The sequence below is a fragment of the Poecilia reticulata genome, linkage group LG21, assembly GCF_000633615.1.
Source record: "Poecilia reticulata strain Guanapo linkage group LG21, Guppy_female_1.0+MT, whole genome shotgun sequence".
NCBI classification, from domain to species: Eukaryota; Metazoa; Chordata; class Actinopteri; order Cyprinodontiformes; family Poeciliidae; genus Poecilia; species Poecilia reticulata.
In genome coordinates, this window is record NC_024351.1 from 13,437,600 (window position 1) to 13,446,907 (window position 9,308).

The window sequence follows — 9,308 nt, forward strand, 5'->3', positions numbered from 1 at the left end:
AAGTGTGTTGAAATAGGTAGAAAATGTGTGATGGAAAAATAATCACCAACAATATTTTTTTATTATTATTCTAGTGATTTAATTATAAAAAAGGAAATTAAAACAATCAGCGGAAATGAACAAATTGATTTCCCAATATAATTTGAAGAGAGGCTTTGCTTTATTTTTTATGAGTCAGGTCCAAACCCAAGCATTTGGGAACCACTGATATGCCTATCTCCTTCCAGAAATTATTATCTTGTAATATAATCTTTAAACTATATTAGACAAAGAGTAGAGCATATGTAATTAGCACTGACTTAACTTACACCTTTATATTTCTTTGTGTTTATGTTTAATGATGTGATTGTTTCTGTTCTTTGTTTTGATGACTAAAGCAATTAATAAAATTACGCACTAGAACATAATAGCCTTCTGGTCTATGCGGTAATCTGTGGTGAGTTTACAAATATTCAAATCTTGTATGCAATTTTTAAAAAAACGTTTTGTAATTTTTTTTTTGCCGTTTGCGTCCTCCGTATAAGTACAGTAATCTCAGTAATGCACAACGCCAGGAGGCTGTTTTGGTTTGAGGAAAGCAAAGCATGCTGGACTACAGTTCAACGCCCAAAATGGCGGCACGATTGAAAAGTTTTTGCTGTTTTCATCGAGTTTGTCTTTTTACCAGACCTTTTCAGCAGTTGCTCTAGACACGCGCCGTGTCTGGTTTTTTTTTTTAAAAGTCACTGATAATCAGGGTTTTTGTAAGAAGGGAGCTGGGATGGCGAGTTGCTATCAGCTCCTAACTGGGTATCTCTTTAGATACACAGTGCTAAAATAAATTAGCCTAGCAGGCTAACCGCCCTTAGGTAGGTGCTGTTTTAAAGCTCCTGTGGTCTTACCCAGTCTCACATAGATCTCCGGGCTGAAGGGAGAATGAAGAAGACAACTTAGAGATGGAGGAAGATGTAAAAAAAGTAAAAAAGGTGGGTTGCGGTGCACTTTTTTTTGCACATTAACTACATGCTAACTTGTTAGCTTGCCGGGAGTAAGGCTAACTGTTAGCTAATTAGAAAAGTTTAGTGTTAGCTGAAAAGAAATCGTAATCAAACACACCACTTTACAACACTAACATGTAGATAGTATGTTTAATAATCTATTCAAAAGAGAGAATACTCGTGAATATTGCATAATATGTCTGATTAGTGGAGTTTAGTGCTTTGGGTTAGGTCCTCTCTCCCCCCCCCCCAAGTCAGATCTGCATTAAACTTTTGAACGATTGTTCTTCAGTCGGTTTCCATGTTATAAACCTCGGCGCTCTTCACTTTTTTGGTTTCACGTTTTAGCTGTTGCTCATCCGCAATTATCGGCTTAAAAGTTTTTAAAATAGCATTCATGAATTATTGCATAGCTAAGACTACTGTATTTAATTATTATAGATGAGACTATTCCTTAATGTAATAGGTGCATACCGTAATTCCTCGACGCAGTATTTAAGAGACAGACAAAACACGTTGATACTAGAAACTGTTTTCGATAGTTGTTCTGGCTCAAGAGAGTGAGCAGATTTACCATCTCCCCCCTAACAAACGGACCCTGCAATACTATGCAATGACTCCCAGCTGATGTGGGATTTACTTTCTATAGTAGACGTATAATAATTTGCAAAGGTTTCTTCTGTCGTTTTCTTAAATGTCAAAATGGGACAAACGGCGAAAAAACAAACAAGCTACTATAAAATTGTTTGTCATTTGGAAATGAGCGGTGATCACATTTTTTATCCTTAATGGCATGAGTTTAATGCCTCTTTGTAATGTTTATTTTGGTACATGGGCAACTCAACCGAATGCAGTTAATATTTTTACCACATGGTGCTGATAGAGAATCACTTTAACGACCTGATAGATTGCTCCTTTTAATTTTATCAAGAGTTATCTTGACTCATTTTTGTTATGCAATATTTGGTGTAGTGAAAATATATTCTAGACCAGTGGTTCTTAACCTGGGTTCGATCGAACCCCAGGGGTTCGATGAGTCGGTCTCAGGGGTTCGGCGGAGCCTCTGCAGCGGAGGTGAAGACACACTTGCCAAGAAAATGCCGTTTTCTTTTACATTAAGAAAATGTAAAAGTTAAGAGCAAGTAAGTTGCTTGCCAAGGCTGCCATATCGCATGTCACTGGCAGAAGTCGTAAAATGTTAATGTGTTGAGCTGTGGCATACTATTAAATAATGCAACGGCACTACCATGGTGTTGTAGTTTAACTTTGTAAGCAGCCAAACATCATCAGTGTCATCTGTCTGCTAAAACAATTATTTTCGGGCTGTACGCAAACATATTTTCTTTTTTTTTTTTTTTTTTTAAACAGAACTGCAAATGGGATTTGTTCATCAACATATGGTTAGTTGAGAAAGTGTCATTAATCTTAAAGAAATTCAGTGTTTAGTTTATGGCAATTTTTGAAGTCTCGTTAGTTTTTAATGTTAAATATTTCAAATGATCCTTTCAATGTGACTTGAAACAGATACTACCTTAAAAACCAGATTAGGTAGCTCTACTTGAAGCTTGTCGAAAGTACAAGGAGACATTGCAGAAAATATTCATAGGGGTGGAACAGGAACATTTGGAGATATTAAAGCATCACCTCATTGTGACGATGCCTGACTCAAAAAGTGAAAAGCCTACAGGCAGAATAAGAGTCGTGCATTAAAAATATCCATTGATTAATCAGTCTTTGTGTAGCACTCTCGCACACAATAAAGTGACCAAAGTTCTTCATGTGTAAAATAGGCAAAGAGAGTGAAACAAAAGAAACAAAAACACAATAAAGCAATAAAAGCAGGAATAGAATAAGGGGGCCTAATTCTCCAGCCCCCAAGAGTTTAAAAAAATCAAGGAAAAGAGTTTTTAAAATCATCCAAGCTTCTTGTGGACATTACGGATAACGGGAGATATAGGAATATTATAGGACTACAGGTTTGAGGCACAGCAATCAATCATACAATTTTGTCTTGGAGGAGGTTTCTTGTCTTTGTAACTCTTTGTGCTAATTTGTTATTTTCACCAACATATAAGATGTATAAGTGATGCTTATATGTAACTTGTCTGACACAGTCAGAGTTTAATCTAAAAATAATAATAAGGGAAAAAAAGCAGCAAGCATGACATGAATGTGAAAGTCTTGTTTCTACATTTCCCTTCTGTAAATCTACAATGTAACCAATATTTAAGATGTGACTGGTGTGGTTAGCACAGTGAAATGCATGCCGTCCTTTCTTGCCGTGGTTTTGCAGACTTATGCACAGACTCAGTTGCAAAGTCCTTGCAGAAAGAGAGTCGGGCCGAAGCTGTGACATCACAATATTAGTAGGTTTAAGAGTGAATGCACGAGTGAGTGTTTTTTCTGGCCATTGTCTGCAAAGCAAACTTAAAAAAAAAATTTAAAAAAAAAAGCCATGAGAAGTCTGCTGCAGAAGTGAATGTCACAACATTTAAAGCGCGTGTCATCACAGGAAGTTGTGGTCGGTTCCTTTCCTGTTCTTGTGCCTGAGTAGAAGTCAAAGACACGTTCTTTCCTTTTTGTGGGGGTCACACCCTTCATGCGCACCGCCCAGGTCTGGTCCGCTGCGCCTCTCGTCAGTTGGCAGCTGTCACTTTGCAAGATCGAGCCAACTGGGGATAGATTAGTAATTGTAGCTGCACCCGTTGCTGGGCTGCGAAGTTGCTATTGAACAGGTGTGTGTGACTGCTTGCTTGCGGGATCATGGAGAGTGAGGTAACTCTTTTTAAAGTCTTCTGGGTCCGAATAGATTTTTACGAGGCGACTTAAAATGCCAAGCTCTTCAAGCAGATTTTGTTTTCGCCTATGCAAAACGCAGCATTTATACTAAAGTGTTTATATTTGAGATAGACTCTCGGTATCATTATTATTCCTTTTGCTTTTGTTAAAACAGTAAGGAGAAACACGAAGGCAGTCAATATAACTTTACTATTTTGTCTCTTTGTATATTTATTTGTATATCTAAGCAATAACTTAATCAGACTGCTAAAACTATGTGGGAGTATTATATAGATAGCTGTGCTATTTAACTCTGCTACCTGTCTTAAATAGAATAGTTTGGCCTATTTTGCTCCATATATGATGTGACTTGGTCATGTTTGCGAAAGCGTGTCACTGTCACGTTTGCACACATGCACATCAGCCTGTCTATTTTTCTCATCACCTCTCTGTTTTGTTTTCTACAGCCGGGGATTGTGTCTCCGTTCAAGCGGGTCTTTCTGAAAGGAGAGAAGGGAAGAGACAAGAAGGCTCAGGAGAAATCCACAGAGCGCAGGGCCCTCCACACCTTCTCCCTGTCTCAGCCTGACCACCGCATTGAACCTGACATTCTGCTTAACGACTACATTGAGAAGGAAGTAAAAGTGAGTTTAGCTATCGACGTGTTCGTTTCTTGATCGTACACGTATTAAAGGGATTTTCTTGAGTGTGGCTTTAGTCGTAGCGATGAATCATAACCAGCATGCAAAAACTCTTAATGTAAAATAGTCACCTGTTCTGTCCTGTCCAGTATTTAGGGCAGCTGACGTCAGTTCCAGGATACTTGAACCCATCGAGTCGAACAGAGGTTCTGCAGCTTATTGACAATGCAAGAGTAAGTATATGCACAGTGTTGGCCTGGACGATCAATAGGATTTTCCTACATCTTTATTTTTCGTGGTTACTAGTACAAAGCTGACAGTAGCAGGAAGTGGTTTAATCCCAGTGAACAAACTTTATGTATAAAGATCCAACTCTTTGTAACTACTTTGGCTGTATGCTTTGGGTCGTTGTCCGTTTTTAAAGATCTGTTTGTACCCAGCAGAACAGCCCGATAACATCATACTGCCACTGCCATGCTTTACCGTTAGGATGGTGTTTCCATGCTCCCTCTATTAACTCCAAATGTAATATTAAATATGACCAAACAGTTTTATGTTAGTTTCATCAGACAACAGGAGATTTCTCTAAAAATGAAGGTCTTTGTCCCTGTGAACAATCTGGCCTTGTTTTTTTTGTTTGTTTGAATAATGACTTCCTACTCTCTCGCTTTGCTTTAGAGGTTTTTATTGTTTTGCTCTGTCAGTTAAGAGTATTGCACTTTTATTTGTCCATTTCGACAATATCATCTGCGTTTTCAGCTTCATCAGAGTCTGGACTTTGAGAATTGCTGATGCAGTGTTTTCCTGCTCCTATTTTCCAGAAATCCCATCAGTTGGCAGGCCAGCTGACATCAGAGCAGGATGCAGTTGTGAGCTTGTCTGCGTACAACATCAAGCTTGTTTGGCGAGATGGAGAAGACATCATCCTTAGAGTGCCAATCCACGACATCGCTGCAGTTTCATACATCAGGGACGACTCTCTGCACCTTGTGGTGATAAAAACAGGTAAAAGGAGAACACCATGTGTTGAAGCTGCAGCAGCATGAGATGACCTATAACGCTGTCCCTGGAAATACCAATATAATTTTTCTGTATGTCACAATTCCCGGCTGCACTTCTATCCAGTAGATGGCAGTAATGCGTAGTTAAACTTGTTTTTGTGAAATTCACTTATTTATTTTTTTTAAAGTTATATTATTTAAAACAGCTCCAGACATAGAAAATGCTGCACACCTGAAATAAATATATATATANTTAAAACAGCTCCAGACATAGAAAATGCTGCACACCTGAAATAAATATATATATATATATATATATATATATATATTTTCCAAAAATAATAGTGAGTTTTAAAAAAAGAATAAATCTCAAAATTCTTTTTGATAGCTTTTATTTTCTTATACTCAAATATATTGGAAACACTTCACCATACATTCCAAGTGACAAACCATCTGTGGCCTCTTGACCCTGGTCTGTCAGCATTATGTAATTCTTCTACCCTCACTAGTAGGGTAGCACTTCCCAAATCTGTTTTTATTGGTCTTACTGTGTAAATCACATTTTCTTTAGGAACTTTCTCACTTTGGTCAAAACTTGCCCCACAATAAGAAAATATTGTTTATAGGCCACTGTAATACAAATTTAACTTCCTGTCAACAGAACTATTCCAGCTAAACCTGATAAACCCACGTGATCAGGAATATTGCCACCGATGGGTAGCAGTTAATCAGATGAACCGAAGGTTTTGTGTTTTTTGTTGTTGTTTTTTTCAGCTCAGGAGTCAGGAGGCTCTCCCTGTCCCAGCTCGTGTCCCGACCTAAACAAATCCCAGACTCTCAGCTCCCTGTCGGAGAGCGGGGCTGTGCTGGTGGAGGTCTGTTGTCTTCTTGTCCTAGCAGTTGATAATAAGGTACGTTTCCTGAAATGTAAGCAGAGATGCTGCTGACAACTTTAAAACCACCCGCACTGTTAACGAAAACTAATGACAGTTACATAGAGTTCTGCTTCTCTCTATGTATTTATTTGTCAAGGCTATTTTGTATTTCATTATGGTCAGAAGTGAACATTTCTAATATTTCCTTTTTTTTCTTGCAGGCAGCAGCGGAGGAACTGTGTCTTTTGCTCAGCCAGGTCTTTCAAATTGTTTACACAGAATCAACTATAGACTTTCTAGACAGAGCCATATTTGATGGCGCTACAACGCCTACAAGACACCCTTCTTTGTACAGTGGTGAGGAAACACGGTCCTTCTAAATAATCTTACATAAGCTGTTTACTGATAGTCGATTATGCTAACCTTAAGCTGTAAATATTTTGACATTTTAAAGACGACTCTTCAAGCAAAGTAGATGTCAAGGAGGCTTTTGAGAGAGAAACCAGCCCGTTGTATGTACATTTGCGCGCAACCATTTTTAATTTAAAGACTGGTTCACTTCTAGCTTACACTGGTGTGTATTTGTTCAGTCCTTTCGAGGCCACAGAAGGAAGCTCTCCATCTACATCCGCCCCTGCATCCCCTCAGACAAAGGCCCCAAGTGAAGGAGAGCTCAGCACCACTGCTGCAGAGCTCCTGCAGGACTACATGACTACAGTAGGGCATTTCATCTTTTTTTCTTTTTTTTTGCCTCATAGGGAGCACAAATAGCTTAGGCATTCTCTAAAACACTTTCAACTTGTTAATGATTTCTGGCTTTTTTTTTTTCCTTTTTTTTTCTGCACAGTTGCGAACAAAGCTATCATCACAGGAGATCCAGCAGTTTGCAGCTCTGCTCCATGAATACAGGAACGGTTCCTCCTTTCACGAGTTCTGCATCAACCTGCGGCAGCTCTACGGGGACAGCAGGAAGTTCCTCCTGCTCGGTACAAACATCTTATCTCACTGTCACAAAGTTTTATTAGATTACAATTTGATGATGATTTAATAGGCCAACATATACTCAAGAACATGGAAGAGGCAAATTTTGTTTTGACATGTACATAACGTCCCAATAAAACACAAATTTGCGTATGTTTTCTAAACATTTTGTGTTTTCTTCTTATCTAAGAGATGTTTGACATCATTTCTGTCGTCCCGTCAAGGCCTGCGTCCCTTCATACCCGAGAAGGACAGCCAGCACTTTGAAAACTTCCTAGAGACCATCGGAGTGAAGGACGGCCGCGGCATAATCACGGACAGCTTCGGCCGCTGCAAACGCACGGCCAGCTCTGCCTCCGACTCCACCACCAACGGCAACGGAGCGGCGGGAGGCAGCAGCGACAGCACGGCGTCGGAGGAGGGCCGGGACGCCTCGGAGGGCGACGAATGGGACCGTATGATTACTGACATCAGCAACGACATCGAAGCTCTCGGCTGCAGCATGGACCAGGAGGCGGTGACCCCCTGACCTGTCGACGCGAAACCACGGCCACGCCTCAGATGAGCGGTTGGCTTTACTAAAGCGGATCAGATGAAGGTGGTCCTTAGCACTGACCTCAGATTTGGTTTATACGTTTATTCCTCTAATTATCAAGAGGACGTTCCGTCGGCCCTGTACATTTAAGGAAAGTCTTTCTGTCGAGTCGACTTACGCACTTATGCAGACCTTGTAGTGGACTTGTAGTTATTGTTTTACATTTCAGCTCAGAGTTATTTTTTAAACTTTATCTTCGGTTTTGTACTCATTTATTGGCAGCATCTGCCACTTGCTCTCTGTGACAAAGCTTAGCTCGCCAGTCAGCGCAGCAGCGACTGGAGAATCCACCGATAGACTGTGCACACATTTTAGAAGGTTAAGACTGAGATTTGTATCTTAATTTAACCGTAAATTAATCGGCTTCATCCACCTTTGGTTGTCTTCATTTGTTTTGATATAAGGATGCAACGTTTTTGCTATGTGTAGTATCGTAAGTTCTGCTTTTACCTCACACTTTGTTAATCAGCGCTTACTCGGTTTATATGTTTCTGCCTTATTCAAACTGACCTAGAAGACGCTGTAAAAAGAAAAACCCAGCTGCGTTCATTTAAAGCCACACTGTGTGGACTGTATTTTAATTTTTTTTGACAAGGCCAGCTTATGGGTGCTTGATGTAAATTGTTTTCAACATTCAGGTCATTTTTGTGTTACATAAAATTTGTCGTTGTGCCTAAACACTGCAGTCCTGCTGCCGGCAGGTTCTTAGTGACTCTTGGAGCAGTTCTGCAGCAAGTTGTGGTTAATGCATAACAAATCAATTACATTGATTTATATTTTGGTATTGCATAATTGCAAGCATCATGATGTTGCATAAAAAAAAAACACTTGTGACAGTGTCTCACCTAATTACTGTGTCCTGGTGTTTTTAGTTTGTGGTTTGAAGTGGAAATAACGTTTGACTCGACTTTCCTACATCAGGGAACAATTTTACAATCTAATTATGATCCTCAGATCATTTGCTCGGATGCACCTAAGCTGCCGTGGAACTTGATTCAGCTCCATCAAAGTGGTCCTGCTGAATGCCGTCACGGTCGGGGATTAGTTTAGAGTCTCGGGGATGGAGATACTGGCAGGACCAGTTCGGTTCAGTCGCATTCCATTCTCCGATGCCTCTCAACATGTTTCCACTTTCTGTTCCTCATCCAATTCCGTAGGATTTCGCCCACTTAACAATTTTTAACGTAACCCCAACTCTTTTTACCTTGGTCACGTCATGTGGATTGGAATAGAGCAGAACCGTAGAACGGGGCTTCTTCTCCTGGACGAATTTATCTGAACCAAGTCTGTGATGTTGTCCCTCGTTTGCGGGAGACTAAATGATTATGACACGCCGTCAGTGCAACCAAAATGTTTTCTCACATTACGGGGAGAAACACTAATTGGTCTCCAGTAACTTCTCGTCTTTAATCCAATTTTAGAACGAACAGAGCACCTCTTTGAAGCACGCAATTACGACA

At 39.9% G+C, this 9,308-nt stretch overlaps 1 protein-coding gene across 2 annotated transcripts; it reads left to right on the forward strand.

The window, feature by feature from the left end:
• The first annotated feature begins 567 nt into the window (after window positions 1–567).
• Window positions 568–8,697, forward strand: ccm2 (CCM2 scaffold protein). 2 transcript variants are annotated; one of them, XM_008397941.1, is made up of 10 exons: window positions 568–965; window positions 4,223–4,399; window positions 4,546–4,629; window positions 5,218–5,401; window positions 6,172–6,308; window positions 6,494–6,629; window positions 6,727–6,784; window positions 6,863–6,989; window positions 7,120–7,258; window positions 7,478–8,697. In XM_008397941.1, exons 1-10 carry the CDS (start codon window positions 936–938, stop codon window positions 7,780–7,782), a joined length of 1,377 nt encoding a protein of 458 aa, XP_008396163.1. In that variant the 5' UTR covers window positions 568–935; the 3' UTR covers window positions 7,783–8,697. The 2 variants fall into 2 exon arrangements, with proteins under 2 accessions (XP_008396163.1, XP_008396164.1); XM_008397942.2 differs by lacking the exon at window positions 568–965 and adding an exon at window positions 2,458–3,752.
• The last annotated feature ends 611 nt before the right edge of the window (window positions 8,698–9,308 follow it).

Excerpts from the sequence above, each read along its gene's own strand:
- ccm2 (XM_008397941.1), top strand. The coding sequence starts at position 936 with ATGGAGGAAGATGTAAAAAAAGTAAAAAAG. Across the intron at positions 966-4,222 it reads ATGTAAAAAAAGTAAAAAAG|CCGGGGATTGTGTCTCCGTT; the intron begins GTGGGTTGCGGT and ends TGTTTTCTACAG. Across the intron at positions 6,990-7,119 it reads TGCAGGACTACATGACTACA|TTGCGAACAAAGCTATCATC; the intron begins GTAGGGCATTTC and ends TTTTCTGCACAG.